At 47.8% G+C, this 19,975-nt stretch overlaps 1 protein-coding gene across 2 annotated transcripts in view; it reads left to right on the forward strand.

Moving 5' to 3' along the window:
* The window catches only part of prkn (parkin RBR E3 ubiquitin protein ligase), a 2,088,612-nt gene that overhangs the window by 1,682,169 nt on the left and 386,468 nt on the right, over positions 1 to 19,975 (forward strand). For both annotated transcript variants that reach the window (XM_085981987.1, XM_085981988.1), the window contains one exon: positions 619 to 680. In XM_085981987.1, the coding sequence (XP_085838113.1) occupies positions 619 to 680 (62 nt within the window). The remainder of the gene's footprint in view (positions 1 to 618; positions 681 to 19,975) is intronic.

The following is a 19,975-nucleotide window of genomic DNA, read 5'->3' on the forward strand; positions in this document are numbered from 1 at the left end:
ATGCCATTGAATAAGGTGGTTAGGTTCTCTCTTTTTGGAGATGGTCATTGCCTGGCACTTATGTGGCACAAATGTTACTTGCCACTTAGTAGCTCAAGCCTGGATGTTGTTCGGGCCTTGCTGCATGCAGGCATGGACTTCTTCACTCTCTGAGCAATCATCAGCAAACAGCCTCAGTTCTGACCTTATGATGGAGAGAAGATCATTGATGACACAACTGAAGATGGTTGGGCCTAGGACGCTGCCCTGAGGAACACATGACAGTTGTGCAGTTAGATTATCTGAATCACCTAATATTTGAAAGCAATGGATATTAGGTAATGCAGACATTGAAGCAATTGGGAAACTAATAAAAGTAGATTTTAAAAAAAAATTACCACAGCCTTAATTGAATGTGCAGGGTGTAACAATGATCAGATTGCAGTAAGACCGACGAAGTAAACAAGTAGATTGCATAAGCTAACACGAGTTCAGTAAAGCCCAGAATTGTAAATAATCATACCCTGCTAGGTATGGTTACTGGATAGGAAAGAGCACAATTTCCTTTCTTTACTACTGTTGGTGGAACAAAAAATTTTTTTACTTACCTGTCTTATCTTCCTTTGCACTGTTTTACAGCTGGCTGCCTAGACTCACTGATTAAGGAGGTGCATCACTTCAGAATTCTTGGGAGCGACCAGGTGAGTTAATTGCTTGTAGGTGGTTCTAACCTGTCACAATGGAGAGTCTCTAATGAGACAGTTTCTGATATATCCCCAGGGAACCGGCGTTTGCTTTGTGAACCCCAGTGACCCAAAATGGAGAAAACATGCAGGATCTTTGAGGAAAATACTCTGTTCCTTCCATCAGCCATGACAGGTTATTAATTGGTACATCTGCTCTCTACCAACTCTTTTCAGTTTGGCAGTTCTGCACTGAGCCCTCTTTGCCAGCTGCAGATGGGTCCCACAATTGGTCGAAACCAACCTTGCCACAGATGGGAATCTGAAGATGAATGATTAGACGTGGGATTTCTGTTTTAATTCATTCATTTAAAATGCCTCGATTTACCACGGCAGTGACAAATATTGAGTGGGCTCTAAATCAGAATGAAAGTACCTCTCAGGGCTTGAGATGAATGAAAGATTTCTGTCCCCCAGCGCATGGTCATCTAACCCCTGGCTGCTTTGCAAGCGATGTCATTGATATCATTGCATCCTTATCCAAATGTAACCATAGAGGTTAAAATGGTTTGAGTTAGTTTAATGGTGACCATAATTTTTGGTCACCTGTCCTAATATCGCCTTATGTGGCTCGGTTGTCAAATTTAGCCTGATAAGAGCTCCTGTGCAGCGCCTTGTTATTTTGATGCATGCTTTGCATGCGCCCATGATTAATATGCAATACTGAAGGGGTGTGGGTATAGTTCCATGTCGCCTGGCCATTTGGGAGGTTCATACATGGGCATGCTGCCATTGGAGGTTTGACTCTGCAAATACCCAAATGTTTTCATGCCCTGAAGTCAACTTATAGAAAAATACCCAAATGGCGAATTCCACCAAATGTAGAATTAAAACTATCTGTCACTGACTCACATAGTCTTACATAATATTTACAGCGCAGAAACAAGCCATTCGGCCCCACAGTCCATGCCTGTGTTTGTGCTCCACACAAACCTCCTCCCAACCTTCTTCATCTCACCCCATCAACATATCCTTCTATTCCCTTCTTCCTCATGTGTTTATCTAGCTTACCCTTAAATGAATCTATGCTAGTCGCCTCAACTACTCCCTGTAGTAGCGAGTTCCACTTTCTAACCACTCTTTGGGTAAAGAAGTTTCTCCTGAATTCCCTATTGGATTTATAAGTGACTACCTTATATTTATGGCCCCTAGTTCTGGTCTCCCCTGCAATGGGAAACATCTTCTCTACGTCTACCCTATCAAACTCTTTGAAACATAGAAAAATAGGAGCAGGAGTAGGCCATTCGGCCCTTCGAGCCTGCTCCGCCATTCAATATGATCATGGCTGATCCTCTATCTCAATACATATTCCTGCTCTCTCCCCATACCCCTTGATGCCTTTTGTGTCTTTTGATAATCTGAAAGACCTATATCAGGTCACTCATCAGTCTTCTCTTTTCTAGAGAAAAGAGCCCCAGCCTATTCAATCTTTCTTGATAGGTATAACCTCTCAGTTCTGGTATCATTCTGGTAAATCATTTTTGCACCTTTTCCAGTGCCTCAATAGCTTTTTTATAACATGGAGAGCAGAACTGCACACAGTACTCCAAATGTGGCCTAACCAAGGTTCTATACAAGTTTAACATAACTGCTCTACTTTTCAATTCTATCCCTCTAGAAATAAACCCTAGTGCTTTGTTTTTATGGCCTTATTAACCTGCGTCGCTACTTTTAGTGATTTGTGTATCTGCACCAATGTTTCCTTAAACGCAGTCACGCAGCGCTCCAGGGAACCCGCGCAGCCGGCTTGCCGGCTCTTCAATTTAAAAAACGCACATGCGCAGTATTTTGAATGGCCAGCGCAGCCCCTTAAAGGGGCCGCACAAGGACAAAAAAATTACAGGGATCATTGATCTGCACCCCAGCAGATGCCTCTGCTCCTCTACCCCATTTAGACACTTACTTTCCAAGGTGCCTCCTTATTCTTCCTACCAAAATGTACCACCTCACTTTTATCTATATTGAAGTTAATTTGCCAATTACACACCTGTTCTGTAAGTTTATTAATGTCTTCCTGTATTTTGTCTCAGTACTCCTTTGTATTAACTACACCACCCAATTTAGTGTCATCCACAAATTTTGAAATTGTACTTCCAATTTCCGAGTCCAAATCGTTCATGTAAATGTGAACAACAGTGGTCCCAGCATCAATCCCTGTGGAACACCACTTCCCACCTTTTGCCAGTCTGAGAAACGACCTTTAACCCCGACTGTGTTTTCTGTTTTATAGCCAGCTTGCTATCCATTCTGCTACTTGTCCCCTGACTCCATGTTCTAACCTTAGTCTCATGACTCATGAGAACTGGAAAAGTAGCTGCCTCTATGGTGAATCTTTTCAAAATTTGAGGACGTCTCCAACCTACTTTTTCACTGGACTGCTGAGAGGAAATCTCATTTCACCAAATTTAGTAAGGTCCTGTGAGCACTGGAACAATTACATCTGGGAACTTTGTCACTTTAGGAATTAAAATGCATTACCAAAGGTGCTATCGAGTGCAAATTATCTGTTGTAACCTGCTGCTCATTGTAATGAAGTTGGTCTTATCGTGGTTTGATTGCGCAGCTGCCAACTGGAAACCAGGCAAATGTGGCAACTGGCAGTTCCTGACAAACAATTCCTGTCAGGACACACCTAGCCCCTGTTTCACAGGTAGCTCATTGCCACTGTCAGGAGGGAGAACGAGAGACAGGGAATCAGAAAATCCGGTGTAATCTATTTTCATCGCTCCCACCACCCATCAGGCCATGCTGCACCAACTTGTTACAGTTCAATATACATTTATTTCATCATTTCTAAATAAACTCAGGTGGCAACTTAGAAAACTAGCAAAGGTTGACCAACTACATTAAAAAAGCTCACACATACCCCAAAAGCTGGCAATTTAGATCCTGATTATAAGCCTATGACATGTGAATAGTTAAATTGAAAGTGCAGCAGGTCACAGACTAGTAACTCAAGCTTTGCTTTATTCAACATTCTTTTATTCATAAAATAAACACAGAAAATGCTGGAAATACTCAGCCGGTCAGGCAGCATCTGTGGAGAGAGAAACAGAGTTAATGCTTCATCGAAACTGGAAAAAGTTAGAGATGTAAAAGTTGTTATATCCGTGTATCTTAATGTTGTGTCCTTCAATAATCAGACAACAGACTGCAGGGAACGATCAACAGGTGTTTACTGAATGAGGGTTCAAACTGCAACTGACTGTACAGATCACTACTCAGGGTTTATATACAGGTGTGGTCACTGCCGGTACTACAGGATACAGGAGCTGTAAAAAGTAGTTCTCCCCCTTAAAGGTACATACATTACAATTCCTCCCCTTTTAGATTAACAGTACCATAACAATTCACAATTCACAATTCATTTAACAAATAAATATCAAACTAATTACAATTAACACTTTTAACATGCAACATTAACTGAAAATAGTCTATTTATAAATTCAGTCTTTGGGGAGGCTTCCTGATTCTTTCTGGATAACGCCTTTCCCGAGTGTCTCGCTCTTGGTGCGGAGGCGATTCTAACACCCTGTCGTCAGTTGATTCATCAGCTTCCAATGCTACTGTTTCTGGGGTAGATGCTACCTGTACATCGGGTTCCTCACCAGGTACGTATGGCCGAGACATGGGGTTGACTCGTTCCTGTGACTCTAGGATCTGGTCAGCATGGCGTCTCACAATGTTCTCCCCAACATCCACTGTGTACATTAGTGGCCCCTGCCGTGTGCATATCGTTCCTGGTTGCCATTTCTCTGTTCGGTAGTCACGGGCCAAGACTGGTTGCCCTACATTGAAGCTCCTTGTCGGCTTCTCATTGATGTGCTGGAATTGCTTACTCTCAACATCTCTTCGTACATTTGGTCTGAGCAAATCCAGACGCGATCTCAACCTTCGGTTAAAGAACATCATGGCCGGGGCCTGGTTGGTGACTGCATGTGTCGCATTTCTGTAGGCTAACAGGAAATTGTCCACCTTATGCTGAAGTGGAATGTCATAATCGCACATGGCCTTTACTGCATTTTTAAAGGTTTGTATGAACCTCTCAGCCAATCCATTTGTGGCTGGATGATATGGGGCGGATGTGTAATGCCTTACCCCATTCCTTTTCATAAATCTTCGAAACTCTTCGGACACTAACTGTGGTCCATTATCAGAGCAAATATGCTCTGGCAAGCCGTTCCTGGCAAAAATGGTCCGTAGGACTGCAATAGTTTTCTCCGTGGTGGTGGAGGACATTTTGATGACCTCAGGCCATTTCGAGTGCGCATCCACGGCTATTAAAAACATTGAGTCCATGAATGGACCAGCAAAATCAATATGCACCCGTTGCCATGGAGAGGAGGGCCACTCCCATGGGTGTAGAGGGGCATGTGGTGGTGCATTTTGGACCTTCTGGCATCCTGAGCAGCTCTTTGTCAGGTCCTCGATTTGCTGATCGATCCCCGGCCACCACACATAAGCCCTAGCAAGGCTTTTCATTTTCACCCATCCCAGATTACCTTCGTGAAGCTCATTGAGCACTCTCTCCCTTAACTTGGGTGGAATTACCACTCGGGATCCACACATCAAGGCCCCCTGGCATAGTGACAGCTGTTCTCTTCTGGATGAGAATGCTGGCAACAGTGAGTCGCCATGTGCTGGCCATCCCTTCACCGTCAAATCATATACCCGAGACAGTGTCGGGTCATTTCGTGTCTCCTTCTCTATACCAGCGTTAGTTACTGGCAAGCATTCAATTATAGTCGAATGAAATATTTCGACAGGATCCACTGCTGGTGCTTCCTCCGCAGTAGGCAGTGGCAGGCGTGATAGCCCATCAGCGTTTCCATGCTGTTTCGTGCCCTTATACTCGATTTCATATTGGTGCGCCCCTAGAAAAAGGGACCATCTTTGTAGCCGTTGCACAGTCATCACCGGAACGCCCTTCTTTGGATTAAAGATGGAGACAAGTGGTTGGTGGTCAGTCAGCAAGGTGAACTTCTGCCCGTGCAGATAGTGATTGAACTTTTTCACTCCCCACACTAGGCTGAGGGCCTCCCTGTCAATCTGGGCGTAGTTACGCTCGGCTGAGGTTAGTGACCGAGACGCAAAGGCTACTGGCCTCTCCGAGCCGTCCGGGAATTTGTGCAACAGCACCGCTCCAATGCCATAGGGTGATGCATCACATGCCAACCGAATTGGTAGTGCTGGGTTGAAATGAGCCAACACCTCTTTTGATGTGATCAATGCTTTGCTCTTCTGGAAAGCTCGTTTACATTCGTCACTCCACTTCCATGGTACCCCCGTTTGCAGTAGGGTGTTCAGTGGGTGTAGTACGGTAGAGAAATTCGGCAAGAACTTATGGTAGTAGTTCACCAGCCCGAGGAACGACCTCAGTTGTGACACATTTTCCGGTGCTGGAGCCTTGACTCCTGCCTCAATCTTTTCAGGGGACTTATGTAACCCCTCTTTATCAATAACGTGGCCACAATAGAGACCTGCTTCTGGAAAAACTCGCATTTGTGGCGATTAGCTTGGAGCCCATATTCCTTCAATCTAGTGAGCACCTGCTCCAGGTTGGCGAGGTGATCACTGTCATTTTCGCCCGTGACCAGGATGTCGTCCAAATAACACTGGGTCCCTGGAATCCCTTGCAGGACTTGTTCCATTGCCCTTTGCCAAATAGCCGGAGCTGATGCTACCCCGAACACCAGCCGGTTGTATTGGTAGAGACCTTTATGAGTGTTGATCGTGAGGTACTGTTTCGAGGCTTCTTCTACCTCCATTTGCAGGTACGCCTGGGCCAGATCAATCTTAGTGAAGCATTTCCCTCCAGATAGCGAGGCGAAAATATCTTCAATCCATGGAAGCGGATATTGTACAGTGTGAAGGATTGGGTTCACTGTCACCTTAAAGTCCCCACAGATGCGAACCTTCTTTGTTTCCCCAGGCGTATTACTCAACGACCTCTTCATTACAGGAACGATGGGTGTAGCCCACTCACTCCAGTCCACTTTGGACAGTATTCCTGAACGTTCCAAACCTTCCAGCTCTGCTTCGACGGCTGGGCGGATCGCATAAGGTACCGGTCTGGCCTTAAAAAACTTTGGGCTTGCATGTTCCTCTATTTTTATCGTCGCTGTTATGCCTTTTAGTGTTCCGAGTCCCTGCTGGAACACTTCTTGTGCATCAGTTAGCATTTTTGACAGTCGTCCAGGTGTGACGTCGTCATCCTTTTTGGCATCTACAGTCAGTGCTTGTATGGAATGCCAATCTAGCTGTATCTTTCGGATCCATTCATGTCCTAGTAGTGGTGGTCCTCCATCTGGCAATACATATAGGTCCATTTTTGGTGTTTCCTTGCCGTTATATATAACGTTCACCCTCATTTTTCCTTTGGGGTAGACTTTTACCCCATGTACGTCTTCAAGACAATCTTTGTATCTCTCAAGGGTATATGTGAGAATAGCTGCTTGTAGTCCCTTCGGTTTATGACTGTTAGGGCTGATCCTGTGTCCAATTCCATTTTCACTTGGACTCCTGCTATCTTGAGCGTGACCCAGATAGTTTGGTGATCCTCCGTTTTGATCACATTATGTAGTTTCAGACAACCCAGCTCCTTGCTTCCGGAGTCTGTATCACTCTTCTGTTCATCTGAACTACTCTCCGTCACCTTATGTACCTTCTTGTACTTCTCCTGTGGAGATTTCTTGCTGCTGGTTTTCTTTCCTGACCTGCAGACTCTTGCTATGTGTCCTACTTTTCCACACTGTCTGCACACTTTGTCCTTGAACCAGCAATCATTATGGTCGTGTGTTGTTCTGCCACAGCGATAGCACTTCACTGTTCCATATGACATTTCATTTGTGCCATATTCTTGCGGTCTCCGCTGTATCTCTGCAGTGCCCCGTGCTGCTGCTTCGTGTGATACTGCAATGCTGAAAGCCTTGTCCAGCGTAAGATCCTTTTCTGATAGAAGCCGTTTCTGGGTTCCTTCACTTTGAAGCCCACACACAAACTTGTCCCTTAAAGTATCTGCTAGTCCCGTTCCAAACTGGCAGTGTTTCGATAGCTTGCGCAATTCCGTTAAATACTCAGCATTACTTTCATCTTTATGCTGGTTCCTTTTGTGAAACTTAAATCTTCCTGCTATCAGCAGCGGTGTGGGGTTTAAGTGGTCCTGTAGGTTTGACACTATGTTTTCAAAATCCTTTTCTACTGGCTTCTCTGGGGTTACTAGGTTTCGTAGTAAGCCATACGTTTTTGCACCCATTGAATTCAACAATACCAGCGCTTTCTTGTCATCTGGCACTTCATTCGCCTTGCAGTATACTTCTATGCGTTCGACATATGTCGTCCAATCTTCGACTTCATTGTCGAACGCTGTGATACTGCCACTCTTCGGCATTTTTGGTTGTGGTTAGACTGGCTTAAAATGGCGTCTCCCGCGCTTTCCTTTCTTCCCCGCTGCGGCTTAAAATGGCATCTCCCGCGCTGCTGCCAACGCCGCTCTCGGCAGTCCTCGTGGCAAATGGCGACGCCCTGTGGGTTTCGTGCGCTGCTCCTGCGCTGCTGCCAATGCCGCTCTCTGCGGTCCTCGTGGCAATGGCAGCGCCTCACATTTTCCTGCGCGCCTCTCTCCCCCGTTGACGCTGCTCGGCCCTTGAACACCGGCTGCGCTCTGCTCTCTCTCGTCTCTCTCCCCGTTGACGCCGCTCGGTCCTGAACACCGGCTGCGCCCTCTGCGCTCTGCCCTCTCTCTCTCCCCCGTTGACGCTGCTTGGCCTTTTTCTGTGCCGCTCGGTTGGCTCTAGCCGCCGCTGTCTGGGAAGGGTCTGCGCAGTACCTGTTGCCAGCCCGTTTCGCTGGACCACCGTGACTGGAAAGCCAAGCCTGGCTCTCGATGCTCAAATCTCCGCTGGATGACTGGGCGGTTGCCCGTGGTCGACGCCCGTGCTTCTGGACTCGACCTCCTTCCACTGTTCTCCAGGAGCGAATCCGTGGGAGGTGATGCAGAGTTGCAGGTAGGTTCGAATCAGCATCGTCGCCAATGTTATATCTGTGTATCTTAATGTTGTGTCCTTCAATAATCAGACAACAGACTGCAGGGAACGATCAACAGGTGTTTACTGAATGAGGGTTCAAACTGCGACTGACTGTACAGATCACTACTCAGGGTTTATATACAGGTGTGGTCACTGCCGGTACTACAGGATACAGGAGCTGTAAAAAGTAGTTCTCCCCCTCAAAGGTACATACATTACAAAAGTTTTTAAGCAAGTGTAGGGGCAGGGAAAAGGGGGGAGGGGAGGAAAGAACAAAAGGGAAGGCCTGTGATAGGATGGAAGGCAGGAGAGATTAAATGACAAAAGGGATGATGGTGCAAGGCAAAATGAGATGGTAATGGGACAAGTAAAAAAACAAAAGATGGGTCTAGAGGAGCTGTAAATAGGAATAGCAGAATCATTACCAGTACCTGCTGTCTGAAAGAAGGCAGCAGTGGTTATGATCTGAAATTATTGAACTCAGTTTTGTGTCTGGAAGGTTGTAAAGTGCCTAATCGAAAGATGAGTTGCTGTTCCTCAAGCTTCCGTTGAACTTCATTGGAACAGTGTAGCAGGCCGAGGACAGAGAGGTCAGAGTGGGAGTGGAGCGGAGAATTAAAGTGACAGCCGACCAGTAGCTCGGGGTTACACTTGCAGGCTAAATGGAAGTGTTCAGCAAAGCGGTCACCCAATCTGCGTTTGGTCTCCCCAATGTAGAGGAGACCGCATCGTGAGCAGCGATAACAGTATACTAAATTTAAAGAAATACAAGTAAATCGCTGTTTCACCTGGAACGGGTGTTTGGGGCCCTGGATGTGGGAAGGGAGGAGGTAAAATGGCAGGTGTTGTATCTACTGCTCTTGCATGTGAAGGTGCCGTGGTAAGGGGAGCAGGTGTTGGGGGGGATTGAAGAGTGGACCAGGGTGTCCCAGAGGGAACAGACCCTTCGGAAATCAGCAAGGGGAGGGGACGGCAAGATGTGTTTGGTGGTGGCATCGAGCTGGAGATTGGCGGAAATATTCTGGAAATGGAAATGTGACTGGTTCACTAATGTCCTTTAGGGAAGGAAATCTGCCGTCCTTACCTGGTCTGGCCTATATGTGACTCCAGATCCATAGCAATGTGGTTGATTCTTAACTGCCCTCTGAAATGGCCTAGCAAGCTACTCAGTTGTAGAAAACCGCTACGAAAAACATTAATAAGAATAAAACTGGACGGACCACCCAGCAAAGACCTAGGCACCGGCTTCAGACACGACAACGGCACACCCAGCCCAGTCGACCCTGCAAAGTCCTCCTCACTAACATCTGGGGACTTGTGCCAAAATTGGGAGAGCTGTCCCACAGACTAGTCAAGCAACAACCTGACATAGTCATACTCACAGAATCATACCTTTTGGCCAACATGCCAGATTCCCCCATCACCACCCCTGGGTATGTCTTGTCCCAGCGGCAGGACAGATCCACCAGAGGAGGCGGCACAGTGGTATACAGTTGGGAAGGAGTGGCTATGGGAGCCCTCAACATTGACTCCGAACCCCATGAAGTCTCATGGCTTCAGGTCAAGCATAGGCAAGAAAGCCTCTGGCTGATTACCACTTACCACCCTCCCTCAGCTGATGAATCAGTACTCCTCCATGTTGAACACCACTTGGAAGAAGCACTGAGAGCAGCAAGGGCACAGAATATACTCTGGGTGGGGGACTTCAATGTCCACTACCAAAAGTAGCTCGGTAGCACCACTACTGACCGAGCTGGCCGAGTCCTGAAGGATATAGCTGCCTGTCTGGGCCTGCGGCAAGTGGTGAGAGAACCAACACGAGAGAAAAACTTACTTGACCTCGTCCTCACAAATCTACCTGTCGCAGATGCATCTGTCCATGACAATACTGTAGGAGTGACCACCGCACAGTCCTTGTGGAGATGAAGTCCCGTCTTCACACTGAGGAAACCCTTCATCGTGTTGTGTGGCACACCCACCGTGCTAAATGGGCTAGATTCAGAACAGATCTAGCAGCTCAAATCTGGGCATCCATGAGGCGCTGTGGGCCAACAGCAGCAGCAGAATTGAATTCCACCACAATCTGTAACCTCATGGCCCGGCATATCCCTCACTCTACCATTACCATCAAGCCAGGGGACCAACCCTGGTTCAATGAGGAGTGTAGAAGAGCATGCCAGGAGCAGCACCAGGCGTACCTAAAAGTGAGGTGCCAACCTGGGGAAGCTGTAACACAGGACTACAAGCATGCTAAACAGCGGAAGCAGCATGCTATAGACAGAGCTAAGCGATCCCACAATCAATGGATCAGATCAAAGCTCTGCAGTCCTGCCACATCCAGTCGTGAATGGTGGTGGACCATCAAACAATTAACGGGAGGAGGAGGCTCCATGAATACCCCCATCCGCAATGATCGTGGGGCCCAGCACGTTAATGCAAAAGGCAAGGCTGAAATATTTGCAACCATCTTCAGCCAGAAGTGCCGAATGGATGATCCATATCGGCCTCCTCCTGAGATCCCCACCATCACAGAAGCCAGTCTTCAGCCAATTCGATTCACTCCATGTTATATTAAGAAACAGCTGAGTGCACTGGATACAGCAAAAGCTATGGGCCTCGACAACATCCTGGCTGTCGTGCTGAAGATTTGCACTCCAGAACTAGCCACGCCTCTAGCCAAGCTGTTCCAGTACATCTACAACACTGGCATCTACCCGACAATGTGGAAAACTGCCCGGGTATGTCCTATCCACAAAAAGCAGGACAAATCCAATCCAGCCAATTACCGCCCCATCAGTCTACTCTCAATCATCAGCAAAGTGATGGAAGGTGTCATTGACAGTGCTATGAAGTGGCACTTATTCACCAATAACCTGCTCACTGATGCTCAGTTTGGGTTCCACCAGGACCACTCGGCTCCAGACCTCATTACAGTCTTGGTCCAAACATGGACAAAGGAGCTGAATTCCAGAGGTGAGGTGAGAGTGACTGCCCTTGACACCAAGGCAGCATTTGACCTAGTGTGACATCAAGGAGCCCTAGTAAAATTGAAGTCAGTGGGAATCAGGGGGAAACCCTCCACTGGCTGGAGTCAGACCTAGCACAAACAAAGGTGGTTGTGGTTGTTGGAGGTCAATCATCTCAGCCCCAGGACATCATTGCAGGAGTTCCTCAGGGCAGTGTCCTCAGCCCAACCATCTTCAGCTGCTTCATCAATGACCTTCCCTCCATCATAAGGTCAGAAGTGGGGTGTTCGCTGATGACTGCACAGTGTTCAGTGCCATTCGCAACTCCTCAGGTTATGAAGCAGTCCATGCCCGAATGCAGCAAGATCTAGACAACATTCAGACCTGGGCTGATAAGTGGCAAGTAACATTCGCGCCACAAAAGTGTCAGGCAATGACTACTTCCAGCAAGCGAGAGTCTAACCATCGCCCCTTGACATTCAACGGCATTACCATAGCCGAATCCCCCACAATCAACATCCTGGGGGTCACTATTGACCAGAAACTTAACTGGACCAGCCACATAAATATTGTGGCAACAAGAGCAGGTCAGAGGCTAGGTATTCTGCAACGAGTGTCTCACCTCCTGACTCTCCAAAGCTTTTCTACCATCTACAAGGCACAAGTCAGGACTGTGTTGGAATACTCTCCATTTTCCTGGATGAGTGCAGCTCCAACAACACTCAAGAAGCTCGACACAATTCAGGACAAAGCAGCCCGCTTGATTGGCACCCCATCCACCACCTTAAACATTCACTCACTCCACCACCGGCGTACCGTGGCTGCAGTGTATACCATCTACAAAATGCACTGCAGCAACTCGCCAAGCTTTCTTCGACAGTGTTGTGTATGTACCTTTAAGAGAGAACTGCTTTTATACTGTAGTACCGGCAGTGACCACACCTGTATATAAAGCCATAGCAGGCTTCTGTACTTTCAGTTCCAGCATACCCTCTGTTCAGTAAACACCTGTTATTACCGTTCTCCTGCAGTCCGTGTGTTATTGATACGCGGATACTACACTGGCGACGAGCAGGTTCGAACTCACCTGCAGTACTGCATCACCTCACGGGGATCCATCCCTGAAAAGAAGCTTCTTGGAGGTCGAAGTCAGAGCAACGGGTGTCGACCGCGGGCAACCGCCCAGTGATCCATCGGAGTTCAGAGAATCGCAGGGGAGGCTGTGGAGAGCTGGGCTTGGCTCCCCAGTCAAGGTGTTCCAGCAAATCGTGCTGGTAGCAGGTAGTGCGCTGACCCTTCTGGACTGCGGCGGGCTTGAGCTCGATTGAGCGACTCTGCAAGGGGGCCGTGCAGCGTCGTCGGGAAGGAAAAGAGAGAGAGAGGGTGGAGCGCACAGGGCGCGGTCGGTGCTCAAGAGCCGGGCAGCATTAGAGAAAATAAAAAGAGGGGAAGGAAAAGAGACACACAGTGGACAGCGTCGAAGAAGAATAAAACTAAGGAATTTAACTAACAAAAGAGAGACGCGCCAAAGCCGCGGGGCGCCGTCATTACTATTTAGAACGCTAGGAGCAGCATTGGCAGCAAGGGGAAGAAGGAAAAGCGCAGGAGGCTCCATTTTAATCCATTGGGGAAGAAGGAAAAGCGCGGGAGGCGCCATTTTAAACCACCCAAGATGCCGAAGAGTGGCAGTATCACTGCTTTCGTCAACGAAATAGAAGACTGGACCACGTATGTGGAAAGAATTGAAGTGTACTGCAAGGCAAATGAGGTGGCCGATGAAAAGAAGGCGTCGGTATTATTAAATTTGATGGGCGCGAGAACATACGGCCTATTGCGGAATTTAATTACCCCAGCTAAACCAATGGAGAAAAGCTTTGAAGAGATTGTCAATATCTTACAGGAACATCTAAACCCTACACCACTGCTGATAGCAGAAAGATTCAAGTTCCATAAAAGAAACCAGCACAAAGATGAGAGTAATGCTGACTATCTTACGGAACTACGCAAGTTATCGAAGCACTGCCAGTTCGGAGCAGGACTGGCAGATACCTTAAGGGATAAGTTTGTCTGCGGGCTCCAGAGTGAAGGAACCCAGAAACGACTACTTTCGGAAAAGGACCTTACGCTAGAAAAGGCTTTCATCGTGGCAGTATCCAATGAAGCAGCAGCACGGGGAGCTGCGGAAATACAACAGAAACCGCAAGAATAAAGCACCAACGAAATGGCATATGGAGCAGAAAAGTGCAATCGCTGCAGCAGAACAACCCATGACCAGAAGGACTGCTGGTTTAAGGACAAAGTATGCAGGCAATGTGGAAAAGTGGGACACATAGCAAGAGCCTGCAGGTCGGGAAAGAAAACCAACACTAAAAGAACTACTAAGGAAAAGTACAAGAAAGTAAAAAAAATGACAGACAGTAGTTCAGAAGGTCAGGAGAGTGATAATGATTCCGGGAGCAGGAGACTAAGTTGTCTAAAGTTACACAACGTGATCGCAAAGGAGGATCACCGAACCATTTGGGTTACCCTCATGATAGCAGAGTCCCAAGTAAAGATGGAATTGGACACAGGATCAGCCCTAACTGTCATGAATCGACGAGACAATGAGCGGCTATTCTCACACATACCCTTGAAGGACACGTCCATTGTATTGAAGACATATACGGGGCAAAAGGTCTACCCCAGAGGAAAAATTAGGGCGCCCGTTAAATACAATGGCAAGGAAACACAGAAACTGTATCTATATATACTACAAGATGGAGGACCACCATTATTGGGATGTGAATGGATCCGAAAAATACAATGGGATTGGCATTCCATTCAGGCGCTAACTGTGGCTGGCAAAAAGGATGACGACGTCACACCTGGACAACTGTTAAAAATTCTAACTGACGCGAAAGACGTGTTCCAACAAGGACTTGGGACTCTAAAAGGAGTAACGGCAATGATAAAAATTGAAGATAACGCAAACCCAAAATTTTTTAAGGCCAGACCGGTACCGTACGCGATCCGCCCAGCCATCGAAGCAGAGCTGGAGAGTCTGGAGCGTTCGGGTGGGCTGTCCAAGGCGAACTGGAGCGAGTGGGCCACACCCATCATTCCCGTAATGAAGAAATCATTGAGCAGCACGCCTGGGGAGCCGAAGAAGGTTCGCATCTGTGGGGACTTTAAGGTAACTGTGAACCCAGTCCTGCACACAGTACAATATCCACTTCCACGGATAGAAGATATTTTCTCCTCGCTATCTGGAGGGAAACGCTTTACGAAGATTGATCTGGCCCAAGCGTATCTACAAATGGAGGTAGAAGAAGCATCTAGAAAATACCTCACGATAAACACTCACAAAAGGTCTTTACCAGTACAACCGACTGGTATTCAGGGTAGCATCAGCTCCGGCTATTTGGCAGAGGGTGATGGAACAAGTCCTGCAAGGAATCCCGGGGACCCAGTGTTATTTGAATGACATCCTGGTTACGGGCGAAAATGACAGTGAACACCTTGCCAACCTGGAGCAGGTGCTCACTAGATTACAAGAATATGGGCTACGAGCCAACCGCCACAAATGTGAGTTTTTCAGGAAGCAAATCTCGTATTGTGGCCACATGATTGATGAGGAGGGGTTACATAAGTCCCCAGACAAGATTGAGGCAGTAGTCAAGGCTCCAGCACCGGAAAATGTGTCGCAACTGAGGTCGTTCCTCAGGTTGGTGAACTACTACCATAAGTTCTTGCCAAATTTATCTACAGTTCTGCACCCACTGAACGCCCTGCTGCAAACTGGAGTAGCATGGAAATGGAGTGATGAGTGTAAGCGTGCCTTTCAGAAATGTAAATGCCTAATCACTTCAAAAGAAGTATTGGCCCACTACAATCCAACACTACCGATTCAGTTGGCATGTGATGCGTCTCCCTACGGCATTGGAGCGGTGCTGTCACACAAATTCCTTGACGGTTCAGAGAGGCCAATAGCCTTTGCGTCGCGCTCGTTAACCTCAGCCGAGCGTAACTACGCCCAGATTGACAGGGAGGCCCTCAGCCTGGTGTGGGGGGTGAAGAAGTTCAATCACTATCTGCACGGGCAGAAATTCACCCTACTGACTGATCACCAGCCTCTTGTCTCCATTTTTAACCCAAAGAAGGGCGTTCTGGTGATGACGGCGCAACGGCTGCAAAGATGGTCACTTTTTCTAGGGGCACATCAATACGACATAGAGTACAAGGGTACAAAACAGCATGGAAACGCTGATGGGCTGTCGCGCCTACCGTTGCCTACGGTGAAGGAAGCACCTGCAGTGGACCCTGTTGAGATATTCCATTCGACCATAGCCGAATGTCTACCTGTTACAAACTCAAGTATAGAGAAGGAAACCCGAAATGACCCGACACTCTCTCGAGTCTATGATTTGACGGTGAAGGGATGGCCAGCACATGGCGACTCACTGTTGCCAGTATTCTCGCCAAGGAGAGAACAGCTGTCAGTGTGCCGGGGGACCTTGATGTGTGGATCCCGAGTGGTAATTCCACCCAAGTTGAGAGATAGAGTGCTCAATGAGCTTCATGAGGGTCATCTGGGAGGGGTAAAAATGAAGAGCCTAGCCAGGGCGTTTGTGTGGTGGCCGGGAATCGATAAAGAAATCGAGGATATGACCAAGAGATGCACAGGATGCCAGAAAGTCGAAAACGCTCCACCACAGGCCCCGCTACACCCATGGGAGTGGCCCTCATCTCCATGGCAATGGGTACACATTGATTTTGCTGGTCCATTTATGGACTCAATGTTTTTAATCGCCGTGGATGCACATTCGAAATGGCCAGAGGTCATCAAAATGTCCTCCACCACCATGGAGAAAACTATTGCAGTCCTACGGACCATCTTCGCCAGGAATGGCTTGCCAGAACAGATTTGCTCCGACAATGGACCACAGTTTGTGTCCGAGGATTTCCGGAGGTTTTTGAGGAATAATGGGGTAAAACATTACACATCTGCCCCATATCATCCAGCCACAAATGGATTGGCTGAGAGGTTTGTTCAGACCTTTAAAAAAGCAATAAAGGCGATGTATAATGACAACATACCACTACAACACAAGGTGGATAATTTCTTGTTTGCTTACCGGAATGCGACACATGCAGTCACCAACCAAGCTCCAGCCATAATGTTCTTTAACCGAAGGTTAAGATGTCGCCTGGATTTGCTCAAACCAAACATAAGACGAGATGTTGAGGATAAGCAATTCCAGCACATCAATGAGAAGCCAACCAGGAGCTTCAAGATAGGGCAACCAGTCTTGGCCCGCGACTACCGAACAGAAAAATGGCAGCCAGGAACGATATGCACACAGCAGGGACCACTAATGTACACAGTGGACGTTGGAGAGAGCATCGTGAGATGCCATGCTGACCAGATTCTAGAGTCACAGGAACAAGTCAAACCCATACCACGAGCATGCGCACCTGGTGATGAATCCGAAGTACAGATTGCGTCTACCTCAGAATCAGTGGTATTGGAAGCTGACGAACCAACCAATGACAATGAGCCAGAATTGACTCCGCCGCAAGAACAGGATACTCGAGAAAGGCGCTACCCAGACAGGTTCAGGAAGCCTCCTCAAAGACTGAATTTATAAATGATTACTTCAGTTGATGTATATAGTACAGAGAAAATTGTAATTGTAGTTAGTTATTATTTAATTGTTAAATGAATGTTATGTACTGTTTATCTAAAAGGGGAGGAATTGTTGTGTATGTACCTTTAAGAGAGAACTGCTTTGATACTGTAGTACCGGCAGTGACCACACCTGTATATAAAGCCATAGCAGGCTTCTGTACTTTCAGTTCCAGTATACCCTCTGTTCAGTAAACACCTGTTATTACCGTTCTCCTGCGGTCCGTGAGTTATTGATACGCGGACACGACAGACAGCACCTCCCAAACCCGCGACATCTACCACCTAAAAGGACAAGGTGCATGTGAACATCACCACCTCCAAGTTCCGCTCCAAGTCACAAACCATCCTGACTTGGAAATATATCACCGTTCCTTCATCGTCGCTGGGTCAAAACCCTGGAACTCCCTACCTAACAGCACTGTGGGAGTACCTTCACCACACGGACTGCTGCGGTTCAAGAAGGCGACTCACCACCACCTTCTCAAGGGCAATTAGGGCTGGGTAATAAATGCTGGTCTTGCCAGCGGCGCCCACATCCCAGGAACAAATATTTTTTTTTAAATGGTAGCACATGGTCCGTTGAATGTGGAGGCTGGTTGGGTAGTATTTGAAGACAAGGGGAACCCTAATGTGGTTCTGGGAGGGAGGGGAAGGGGTGAGGGCAGAAGTGCAGCAAATGGGACAGTCACGGTCGAGGCCCCTGTTATCCACGGTGGAAGGGAATCCTCAGTTGAGGAAAAAGGAAGACATATCGGAAGCACTGGTGTGGAAGGTGGCATTGTCAGAACAGATGCAACAGAGACAGAGAAACTGGGAGAATGGAATAGTGTCCTTACAGGAAGTGGGGTGGGGGAAGTGTAATCTAGGTAGCTGTGGGAGTCAGTGGGCTTACCGTAGATATTGGTTGACAGCCTATCCCCAGAAACAGAGACAGAGAAGTCGAGGCAGGAGAAGAGTCGGATATAGACCATGTGAAGGCGAGGGAGAGATGGAAATATGAAGCAAGTTTGATTAAATTTTTCAGTTCAGGCGAGAGCATGAAGCGATGCAAATATAGTCATCAATGTACCGGAAAAAGAGGCGAGGGAGGGTACCTGAGTTGGACTACAACAAAAAATGTTCCACCTATCCCATGAAAAGGCAGGCATAGCCATATGGGCTCCTTATTTCCTTATTTCATATTGGAAAAAATAAAATGTAAGTATCTGAAAGCCTGAAGGTGAAATACAAATGTTGATCCATGATCAGGCCAAAAAGTGGCCTGCTCTCCTGGACATACCCGCAGTGTTTGCATGGAAGGTCAACATCACCAGATTCGGTGGGACTGGCTAATTTGCATAGCCTGCATGTTTTCTACGTGCACAGAGAACACTGTGTCACTTGGGAATGGGAGACATAGGTAACATCTCACAGTTCGCTGTCCATTTCTGCATCCGGGAGGTCACAGAGGCTCTCTACAGTAGGCGAAGGGACTACATTTCCTTCCCCATCACCAGAGAGAAGCTGGACGAACGTGCATGTGGCTTTGCCAGGATAGCAGACTTCCCCATGGTACAGGGCGCCATTGACTGCTTTGCAGGCACCGTATAACAATCCTGAGGTCTTCCGTAACCACAAAGGCTACCATTCAGTTAATGTGCAGTTGGTATGTGACCACAGACAGCGCATCCTCAATGTGAATGCCCGCTCTCCTGGCAGCAGCCATGATGCCTTCATCCTGCGCCAAACCAGTGTGCCAGCACTCTTCCAGCCACCACATCAAGCTCACGGATGGCTGGTCGAAGACAAGGACTATCTGCTCTCCACCTGGCTCATGACACCCCTCCACAACCCCAACACTCCTGCCCAGCACTCATATAATGACAGCCTTGCTGCCACCAGGAACATCATTGAGCAGACCATCGGGGTGCTCAAGCAATGGTTCCACTGCCTTGACAGCTCGCGAGGCACCCTCCAGTACTTGGCTGAGCGGGTGTCCCATTTTGTGGTGGTCTGCTGCATGCTGCACAACTTGGCCATCATGAGGGCTCAGCCCTTGCCACCAGGGATTGCAACACCACCTCAGGAGGAGGAAGAGGGAGAGGAGGAGGAGGAGGATGAGGAGGAAGAGGAAGACGAGGAGGAGTAGGAACAGGAGCGAGGGAGGAGGCAGCCACTCAATCGGCCTTCCGGAAGGGCAGTCCGTGACCGCCTCATCAGACTGCGGTTCTGTAAACCCCAAATCTCCGATGCTCACCACATCCCCATCATTCCAACCCTGTCGCAGGCCATATCACAGTGCAATGCTGAAATGAGAGACACCACAAAATCATCCAAAGCCAATGAATAAATTTATCAATAATCAGTGAACACATATTTACAACAACAATATTAGCTATTCACCCTTGTGCAATCCCTAAGTGCCCCTCGTTACAGTGGCTTTGCCTACTCTGGTGTTCCTATGAAGTGTTGGTCCAGTGGCTGCAGCACGGCGGGTGGAAGGCTGTTGAGTGTCCATGCGGGAGACTTCAGATGGCCTTGCAGGACGCCCTCGACCAGCTCTGGGCATTGAAGGCCCGGCTGTAGACTACACCACCTCAACATGGGCAGCAG

The sequence above is a fragment of the Somniosus microcephalus genome, chromosome 3 (genome assembly GCF_052327205.1).
Source record: "Somniosus microcephalus isolate GS21.2 chromosome 3, FLI_Smic_1.0, whole genome shotgun sequence".
In the NCBI taxonomy this organism is placed as follows: Eukaryota; Metazoa; Chordata; class Chondrichthyes; order Squaliformes; family Somniosidae; genus Somniosus; species Somniosus microcephalus.